General features: G+C 50.4%; 1 protein-coding gene across 2 annotated transcripts; it reads left to right on the plus strand.

Moving 5' to 3' along the window:
* The first annotated feature begins 548 nt into the window (after positions 1-548).
* NECAP1 (NECAP endocytosis associated 1) lies at positions 549-6,893 on the plus strand. 2 transcript variants are annotated; one of them, XM_039509911.1, is made up of 8 exons: positions 549-740; positions 3,269-3,369; positions 3,525-3,629; positions 3,980-4,061; positions 4,524-4,632; positions 4,740-4,926; positions 5,527-5,632; positions 5,972-6,893. In XM_039509911.1, the coding sequence occupies exons 1-8, from the start codon at positions 643-645 to the stop codon at positions 6,018-6,020; spliced, it is 837 nt and encodes a 278-aa protein (XP_039365845.1). In that variant the 5' UTR covers positions 549-642; the 3' UTR covers positions 6,021-6,893. The 2 variants fall into 2 exon arrangements, with proteins under 2 accessions (XP_039365845.1, XP_039365851.1); XM_039509917.1 differs by lacking the exon at positions 549-740 and adding an exon at positions 2,510-2,531.
* Positions 6,894-10,192: the final 3,299 nt, after the last annotated feature.

A 10,192-nucleotide genomic window follows, 5' to 3' on the forward strand; every position in this document is an offset into this window, starting at 1 on the left:
ACTGGCAGCTCAGACTCCCTCCTGAACCACCACAGCCTCGAAACATGCCCCTATGCTGCCCTGCACCCCAAACCAGATCCCCCCATGCTGTCCTGTATCCCTAATCTATCAACACACCCCACCGCAACACCTGCCCCCTTAAATCTCACAGGGCCCTGTAGCCCCGCCCCCTGGGCCAGCACAAGCCACCGCCATCACACTTGGGAGGCCCCTCTGTGGAACCACAGGGCCACGGCCTGTTCTGCCAGGAACCAAGATGGCCTCCTATAGTTGCTTCACGCTGCCCGTTTCCAAAATGGAGGCTGAAGACGAAAGGCCGAGAAGGTGGCAGGATTAAGGATGGCGACCGCCATAGCTTCATCAGCCCGCTTCCACCATGGCCACGCAAAGCGGCGACAAAGCTGCCAGGATCCAAAATGGCGCCCGTCACGGCTTGACACGACCGACTGGCAATATGGCTGCCCTCTGCCAGTGTGAAGCTGCCAGATTCCAAAATGGCTCTCGCCACAACTTCAACGGGCCTGATTCCAACATGGCCGCCATCTCCCACGGAGCAGCCTTTGCCCTTAATAAAAATGGCGGTCGGAAGCACCCCCTGTCACTAGGACCCTTCGCTCCCCCCGCCGGGGTCTCAGATCCGAGATGGCGGCGGCCGAGGCGGAGTACGAGTCCATCCTGTGTGTGAAGCCCGATGTCAGCGTCTACCGCATCCCGCCGCGGGCCTCCAACCGGGGATACAGGTAGCGGGGCCGCATCCTGCCCTGCCCCGCCCCGGGTGAGCGGGGCCGGCGTGTCCCGTCCCGCTCCCGGGAGCAGCTTCACCCGCGTGGGCCCCGCTCTGCCCGCCGGCGCCCAGCGGGACTGTCCCGCGCTTCTCTCGTCCCGGGGGCTCCGCGCTCCGAAAGCCCGCGGGGGAGACTGGGCTGCGGAGCCTTGGGCCGGGCCGGCTGCGGGCACGGAGGGGGGCGCTCGGTCTGGGGGCGCTCAGCTCCCCGGGCTGGGCAGGCCCCTCTACTGGCAGCGCCGGGGCAAGTGAGCTCCCCCCTCCACCCCAGCGGGCTCCCCCACCCCCCTCCACCCCACCGGCTGTCCCGGGGCAGGGCTGGGGCGCACGGGAGGGGGGTCGCCTTTGAGAGACGCATGTGCTGCCCCTGTGTTTGCTGCACTTGCTCTCCGGATAAATGGAGCCTCCTTGTCTCCAGCGGTTGTCCTGCCGCCTGGCAGTCTTCAGCATTGCTAAAATGCACAGGCAAACTAGTAGGGAGGGGGAATCCTCCAAGCTATTTCTTCCTCCCCCTCCCTCAGATTGTTAAAATGAGGAAAATGCAAACGAAGCTAACACCTCTTTGCTATTTGTAGATGTTTATTTTTCCCCATCTGACTGGTTAGTTTCACTGTCCTAATGCCAGTAGGTTTCACTTCCTAATGCTTGTGTCATAGGCGATGTGGTTTTAGATTTTTCTGACACTGCAAGGAAAGGAAAAATGACTCTCTATAAAAATGGCACCTTACTCAACAGTTCTGCTCTCTGTGTGTGCTCTGAGTCATACAATACCTGCTCTTTTCAGTGACAAATACCTTTTACCTTCCATTATCCCTGCAGATCCAGGACAGCTACGGAAGAGTGAGCTGGATTCTGTTCTGGCTCTTGTACAGTCACAGATTTGACTGGAGTCAGCATGACTTGTTCTGCATGAATAAGCAGAGGGTTGGAAGGCAGATGCTTCTGGGTACTAATACCTGCCCTACCACTGATCCTCTCTGGCCTTGAGCAAGTCAACTGGGGCCTGACTTTGAGGTGTTGAGCATCTGCAACTTCAGTGGCTTCAGCTGGAGTAGTGGTTGCTCAGCTCTTTTGAAAATCAGAACCAAAATCAGCCTCATGCTCTTCATTTTATGGATGGAAAACATTCTTTCCATGTTGCAGAGGTTTGGGGATTGACTAGTTGATTTTATACTGATTGTTTGGGTTATAAAAATCAAATATTTAGTCAAATTCCAGGGCTAAGTTATGTCCTCAGTTACACCTGTCTACCTTGTCAGACACCGAGAGTGAATGGGCTTAACTAAAAGTTGAGCTTACCTTACACAACATATGAGCCAGAAGGAATTCATCTTGACCCTCAAATCCCGGGATGAGTTTGCAGGGCCAGCAGTTAGCAAATCTTTCTCCTTGCCTATAGATGGACCATATGTCATCTGGAATTGCAGGACATGATTATCAAACTCTACAATGCCATCCTTACAAAGTCACTGGTGTGACTGACTTACACCTTGAAGTGCAAGTGTTGCTAGCCCTAGTAATTTTTAGCTTAAGCGTCACTGCAGATACTATTCCCGGTCTCATAAATGTATAATCTGGTCTCTGAAATCCCTTAATTGCTTTGCTTAAGTAACATCCTGCAACAGAGAGTTCCATGGTTAATGATATGGTATGTGGATGTGTGAAAGTGTAACTTCCTTTTTAATCCATTTTAAACACACTCTGTTTAATTTCAGAGCGTCTCATTGTTTTCCTGGAACAGAATGGGGTAAATAGCAATAACAGTGTGGTTTCCTTCTCTAGGCCATTAATCATTTTTACAGGCCTTCTCTGTTTCAATGCAGCAGCCTTGTACTCTGAACATCTCCTTGGACTGAACCCTTTCCCTTTCCCCTGTCTGTACCTCTAATAACTTTGGATGCCTTTCTCTGGGTTATTTCTATTTCTGCCTGCACAGGGGAGTAAATACAGAAAGATGAGCCATCAGAGTCTCCTGTGTGGAGCTGATAACAGCTGAGAGAAGTTTGAGAGTCTGAGACTTGTACTTAATTTCAGAAGAGATGTGAAATAAGGGAGCAGTGGGTGCTGCAGGTCAGAACTGAGGGCAGGTCTACCCTACGGGGGAAAATCGATATAAGATACGCAACTTCAGCTACGTGAATAACGTAGCTGAAGTTGAAGTATCTTATATCGAATTACCTACCGTCCTCACGGCGCGGGATCGATGTCCGCGGCTCCCCATGTCGACTCCGCTACCACCGTTCGGGTTGGTGGAGTTACGGAGTCGACAGGAGCGCGTTCGGGGATCGATATATGGGGTCTAGATGAGACGCGATATATCGATCCCCGAGAAATCGATTGCTACCCGCCGATACGGCGGGTAGTGAAGACGTACCCTTAGATGCATCAGCTGAACTGTGTGGGAAGTGCAGGACAGGAAGAGGCTGCAGGGCAGGCCTGAGGTGCTGTCAGTGAACATACCTTGCTGTTCATTTCCCCACCCAGGGCATCTGACTGGAAACTGGACCAGCCGGACTGGACAGGGCGTCTCCGTGTCACGTCAAAAGGCAAAATTGCATACATAAAGCTAGAGGATAAAGTTTCAGGTAAGGCAGGGTGTGGGTGTGAGGTTGTTTTATGGCTGCTACCTCTGACTCAGCCTAGGGGGGACGCCCTAGTTAATAGCTTAGTATAGCAGCTTTCTTTGTGGGAAAGAATGCATGGGGTTCCTTTCCTTAACTCCCTGCCCTTTATCCTCCAGGGGAGCTCTTTGCTCAGGCTCCCATAGACCAGTTCCCTGGCCTTGCAGTGGAGACTGTGACAGATTCCAGCCGGTACTTTGTCCTCCGAATTCAGGATGGGAATGGTGAGTAGAAAGGGAAGATGCTATGTGGTGCAGCAGGGAGTGTGCCATGGAAAGGCGAATACAAATGAGGTGCCTTCAGGCCAGGGCAAAGGAGATCTGGCCATAGCTTGTTGACTGAGTTACATGGATGCTAGCTGCCCTCTTGAGTGCTGGTGTGTGTTTGGAATGGTGAGGTGGCTGTGCAGTGTGTCCATGGATGGGGCTGCTGGGGGGGATTGCAGTAGGCTGAGCAGGTCTGTGGATTGACGAGTGAAGGTATGTGACATCTGGGCGAGGAGTGGGTTGATACATTGGGCTGATAAGGAATCTGCAAGGCTTCCCCTCCCCTGCTGACATCTGTTTCCCACCAGGGCGAAGCGCTTTCATTGGCATCGGCTTCTCAGATCGGGGTGACGCCTTTGACTTCAATGTCTCCCTGCAGGATCACTTCAAGTGAGTCCCATCTCCCCTAGGGCATTGTTCCTCTGCCGGTACGCAGCATGTGGTGGGTGCTCACCCATGGCACCATGGGGGCAGGATTCCTTTGAGCCCTGGTGCAGCCCAGCTGTGCAGTTTCAGCAGTGGCACTTGACACTGTCACCCAAGGTATGGGCTCAAAGTTAACCTGGGTCACGGAGTTGTTCTTACCTCTGACGTGGCGGTCTCCCAATTGGTGCCACTGCAGGGCAGAAATGGGGTGGTTGGGATGTACTGTAGTGTAAAAGGGACTGTCCTTCTGAGGACATGTAGCTTGAACTCTCTGCTGACTGTCTGTAGTGCTGACACTGCAAGGCAGTACTAGTAATAAAGCCAGACAATGTACTCCCCAGGAGAAAATTTCCCATGGTCCCTTTGAGGCCCCCATTTGTCAAGGGCTCTCAACTGCTTCTCCCTTTCTTCCTTCCTTGAATCCAGGTGGGTGAAACAGGAGACTGAAATCTCGAAGGAGTCACAGGAAACTGACACACGCCCCAAACTGGACCTAGGGTTCAAGGAAGGACAGACCATCAAACTAAACATTGGGGTAAGGATCTCCCCAGCCTAGCCAACTCTGAGCCAGGTGCCATCTCCAGGCTCACAGCTGTATTCCACTAGAGAATCCTCTTCAAATCCATTTCGGTGTCTTTACAGAACATGCCAACAAAGAAAGGAGGGGCACCCAAACCCCGTGCAGCTGGATTGGGGGGGCTGAACCTGCTCCCACCTCCTCCAGGTGGCAAAATCACAGCCCCTCCAATCCCTCCCCCATCTTCAACAGCCATTTCCAACCATGTGACGCCGCCACCAGTGCTGAAATCCAGCAACATGGGCAATGCTGGTAAGTGCTGAGTATGGATGGGAGGGGTCACCAGCACAGGGTAACTTATTCTAGTTCAAACTGGAATTATTTTGGGGAAGTTCTGTGGCCTGTGTTAGATAGGAGGGTGGACTAGATGATCTGTGCTCCGTTCTGACCTTGAAATCTGTGAATCTCTCAAGCCCTATCAGTTGCCCATTTGGTCACTCAGTACTAATGTAAAGTCGTTCCTATCTGTTCAGTGGCTTGTGTGAAATTAATTGGTGGTCTCAGTCCTCTGTCCTTTTGGAGCTAGTGTTCATGACGCAAATGATGAGGCTGCTAGTTGTAATGGTGGGAAAGGATTGAATTGGGTTATGAGGATGGCGCGCATCCCTGAGGTGGCTGCAGCAAAACATAGCTGGAAGCATGGTGGAGACCCAGCAAAAATAGCTAGTAATATAGCCCTGGAACCTTCACGTCACTTCTCCTGAAGGCAGGGTTGTCTCTATAGGTGATGAATGTATTTCAATAGCAGTGACCTTGCAGGGAGGAAATATCCTGTAGGATAATGGTATTTAAACACTGTGAGTCTGTTTTATCAACAATTCTGAGTGTGTATGTATTTCTTCCTGCCCTCAGATATCCTGTTAGATTTGGACTCTCCTGCATCCATCTCTAAGGCACCAGCACTTGCTGCTGTTCCAGCCACCACAGACCTCTGGGGAGACTTCAGCACTGCATCCAGGTAACTAGCAGGGAAGGGGACAGAAGACAGAGACTACATGAGAAGAAAGGGAGCACTGCAGAGCAGGACTGAGGGGCATTGGCAGGGCTGTGTGGGAAGCCCAGCACTGGAATAGCAGGGGGGTTGCAGGGCAGGTCTGTAGGGCATTGGCAGGGCTGTGAGGGGAGGCGGGCTGCAGGGCAGGTCTGAGGGGCATTGGCTGGGCTCTGTGGGGAGCTCAGTACTGGAAAAGCAGGGGGGCTGCAGGGGAGGTCTGAGGGGCATTGGCAGAGCTGTATAGGTGGGACAGCAATCCCAAGGCTGGAACTGTACCCTCTGACAGTCCTTTTGTCCTTTCAGCGCTGTTCCCAATCAGGGTCCTCAGCAGTCCAACTGGGTCCAGTTCTGAATGGCAAAGGCAGTGGAGTGGGAACAGACCAATGACCAAGAGGCTCTAGGGGCATCAAGTGGGATCAGAGGGTTCCAAACCTCTCAAGACTTCAATCAAAAATCCTGGACAATCTTTCCTTCTAAAGTTTCCACTTCAATTGAGACTGATTTTTTTTGATCTCACAGTGAAACTGCCAAACCCTGAGGGAACCATCTCAAAATTCCACCATATGATAGCTAGGGAGATGAAGTGAGTTGTATCTTCTCTATCCACCTGGCTATTGAGAGGTGCATCCTATTTCTTGTTTTTGAGCTGTCCATACAGGGAAATCAAGAATCCGTAATGTGAGGCCCATGAAGAGGGTTTGAAGTTGTCTGAGGCTTTTGTGTTCTTAAGCTCTCCCTCTAGCAAGGGCCAGCTCCCTCCCACTGTTAAAAACCTTTCACAGGTATTCTACAGTAAAGACCCAAATCACTACAGCTTGGCTTGCAGGGCTGAGGGCTGTTAGGGTTTCATGCAGCCGTGTTTGGGGCACTAGTTTGTATTGATGGGTTAGCTATGGCCCTAACATAGGAACAGCTAGGAGATTGGAGCAGTCTGCCTTCTCTCTCCTATGGAACAGAATCTTGTGCATTAATCCTTAATCATGGCATGTCTGTCCAGGCTGAGCCATAACCACCCCCTTGTCCTCTCTCCTTGGTCTGATATGCAGATATTCCCTGTGATGGGTGTTCCCTGTGGCTTTGCGGGAGGAGACACAGGTCCATGTATAGACCAACCTGCCTCTGGGCCACAGACCTGACACTTCATGATCATGACTTTCTTATTTGGTTTGTTCTTTTTAGAAGCTGATCTTGGTGCTGCTTCCCTCCCTGCCCTCCCAAAGCACTCTCCTGTTTCCCTCCTCCGCCACTGAGATCTCAACATGCCATTGAGCTGTTTTAACTGGAAGTGTGTCAAAACACCTGTTTTTATAATTGAACAGCCATGTTAGTGGTGTGTCTGGTTAGCGACTGGATTATCCCACCTCCATCAGTACTTCATCTCCCTAGCCTCAGCTGGGATATGTTCTGGTGAAACACCTGCATCTGGCAATGCTGTGCCGAAATCACTTGCATTACAACAGTTTCCCTGCGCCCATAGATAGCTCAAGCTGCACTGAGGGAGGGTGGGAAAGGGACAGATCCCATAGGACATCCCCCCCCCACACCCAGTCTGTTTGGGGAGGGATTGATAGCAGGTGGGAAGCTGGCTGAACCCTGATTAGGGTCAGGTCTTGCATGCAATGTGAGCTATGACAGCTAGGCCATTTTGGAGATGGGTGCTCTCTCCTTGCGCCGCCCCCCTGTGTAATTTTCCACTTGTGGGATTTATTTGCCATGATGACTTAATGTGCTCTGAACCTCCCTGTCCCTCAAGCCTTTCTTAAGGGCATACAAAGTCTCTTGAGTCAGCGGGGTCTTGTACCTCATTCCTTGTTCTGTTGGGGAGGCTCTTAAAGCCCCTTGCTTTTCATTCCCCCCCACCCTGCTCCCAAGTAGCCATGCAAGTCTGCTTGCTAATCTGGGTCATTTTACAGGGAAGCCTGGCCTCCTACCCACTTCGACCATATGGGCTTCAGTGGAGTCTCTAGTAGAGCAGCCAGTCTCCCCAGCCCTCCTGTAGCTGGGATCCGCTTTCTAGAACACTAGACGTGGGCTTTGCAGGCAGCAGGGGTGGTCTTGTTTGTGACACTCAACTAGTGGCAACACGTCTAGCCTCAGATGTACCCTGGAAGCATTAAAACTTTGCTCACTTAATTTCTGCCTTCCACCTCTAAAATCGCAGGGCTAGAGTTCTAAAAGGAGAGCAGCTAATTGGGCACTTTTGTACTTCCAATTGGTCTCCAACCCTTTTTCTCTCTTCTCCGCTGTTGCGATTGTAGACTACCTCTCTGCAGGCTCGCTAGTCCTGAGGGCATTGAGAGGCCACTTTGCACTTGGAGCATCTCTCTAGGGAGCAAAAACTATTTTGAAGAGACATGGGAGTGCCGTGTCTCTGTAAAGCTGCTGCAGTTCCACTTGTGGAGGTGGGGACCAGACTGCTGGCTTGGATGGATGGATGGATTTTAAATAGCCACCTATTCCTGACCCCCAGCTGTATTTTCCCCTCTTGATAATTACTCCTGAATCTCACTGTTGGTTTAGCTCCCTGTCTCCAAGGCTTCCCTTTCTCCCTATGAATTTGTTACATGGATGGGTGTAAATCATTAACCCCTTCCTCTCTTGGTGTTCTCTACACCAGGCCATGTGCCCTGGCTGTTGGCTCATATCTTCCATATCAGTGGCAGGTCCAGTCATTTCAATTATATATCAGTTTCCAAAACTAAGGAAGTTCACAGCATCAATTAGCAACTAACCAGGAGCCTCTCCCTCTGTGTAATGTCTCTTAGCTAGTATTCTGGAGATAATATATTATGTATTTACAAAGCTGAAGAAGCAAAAATTAAAGATGTATGTATATAAAGCATAAAATGTACGGTGCAATAATGGTAATTAAAAACAAGAAAAAATTGGGAAAATGAACTCTCTCTTTAATGAAGTGACAAAGAGTCCTGTGGCACCTTATAGACTAACAGAAGAATAGGAGCATAAGCTTTCGTGGTTGAATACCCACTTCGTCAGACACATGTATCTTAAATGAAGTGAATTTTGTGCTGGGGCAGCTGCCCTATTGACCATACTGTATCACGCTAATGGTTCATCAAGTCCAGCATCCTGTCTCTGACAATGGACAATACCAGAGCGTTATGGGGAGTGTACAGAGCAGGGCAGTTGGGTGATCCACCTCATACCCTGCCCCCTTCCCCCCCTCCCTCCACTGCCACACATACAGGGCTTCTGGCTGTCAGAAGTTTGGGGTCATCCAAGCATGAGGTTGTGTCTCTCACTACCTTGTCTAATAAGCATTGACTGACCTATCTTCCATGAACTCATGAAGTTCTTTTTTGAATCCGATTATACCTTTGGTCATCACAACATCCCCTGGCAATGAGTTTCACAGGTTAATTGTGCGTTGTGTGTAAGAGTATTTGTTCTTGTTTGTATTAAACCAATGGCAGGAGTATATAGTAGTTGAAGTGCTTTAGGATGAAAGGTACTATGGGGAATATTTTTCACTGAACCCCACTACCATTGTGCTCCTGCAGCAGTACCACAAAGTGAAGCGATAAACCCCGGCACTGAGCACCCAAACGTCATGGTGCTCCCTGGGAGAAGCACAAAAGTACAGCAGCTTTGATAGATGCGAGAGTTCTTCTGCACTCCTAGAACATATTCAGGGGTAATGGGCTGGCAAGGCTAGTAACATGTTACATGTGTTGAAAATCTTGAAGTACAAATGAAAATGAACAGCTATGTTAATGCTCAGGTAACTGTTAGAGGGAGATAGAGACTTTGCTGTCTAGGTCACCAGTAACTTCAACCCAGATCAGTATAGATAGGAGCGGCTGGGAACAATTTTCTGTGGTGGCTGATTTGAAAGGTATTTGATGGCTTTCGGTTACCAGGGTGGAGACGTGTCCCATGCCACAAAATGCTTATTTTCCCAGTGTTAGACATGGCAGAGAGGCTAAGAATTGGCCCTGGAGGCTAAGCACCCCTGCAGGTGTGGGGGAGTGACTTTCTCTTAGTCTTGGTGTGAAGCATGGTATCAGAGGTGGCTGGTAATGTAGTCCTGCCTGTTCTGTGAGTAAACGGAGGCCTATGTACAGCAGCTCCTTTCACCAGAGTCAAATCCTCATGGAAGTAACAATGCGGGGAGGTACTAGAAAGGGGGAGAGAGAAGAGGGTTGGACAGAGCAATATGGGAATGTGTGAGAAGGAGCGCAGGGAAGAGGAAGGGAGATCCTACTGCTTTGGTAACTTTGATCTTGGTTTTGCATGTACAGCAGCATGGAGGAACTAGTAAGGGAACCAGTTTGAATTGCATCGTCTTGATAACATCCTGTAAATCTGCCCCCCACACACGCGTTATGAGCAGGACAGGGAGACAGCTCCTCTTCTCTGTTTGCAGTGAAGAGGGTTTGGTTCTGGCATTAGGTTATTGGAGCAGTGACCCTATGTCAGCACCTCCCATTCCCCCTCTCCCACACCTTGCATTGCAAATGCTCTCTTCTAACCCCGCCTAAGCAAAGGGCTGGCTGTTAAGAC

Source organism: Mauremys reevesii, linkage group 1, assembly GCF_016161935.1.
Source record: "Mauremys reevesii isolate NIE-2019 linkage group 1, ASM1616193v1, whole genome shotgun sequence".
Classification (NCBI taxonomy): domain Eukaryota; kingdom Metazoa; phylum Chordata; order Testudines; family Geoemydidae; genus Mauremys; species Mauremys reevesii.

Coding starts and splice junctions, on each gene's coding strand:
- NECAP1 (XM_039509911.1), top strand. CDS start 643: ATGGCGGCGGCCGAGGCGGAGTACGAGTCCATCCTGTGTGTGAAGCCC. Junction 4,633..4,739: donor CCATCAAACTAAACATTGGG/GTAAGGATCTCC, acceptor GTGTCTTTACAG/AACATGCCAACAAAGAAAGG. Junction 4,927..5,526: donor CAGCAACATGGGCAATGCTG/GTAAGTGCTGAG, acceptor TCCTGCCCTCAG/ATATCCTGTTAGATTTGGAC.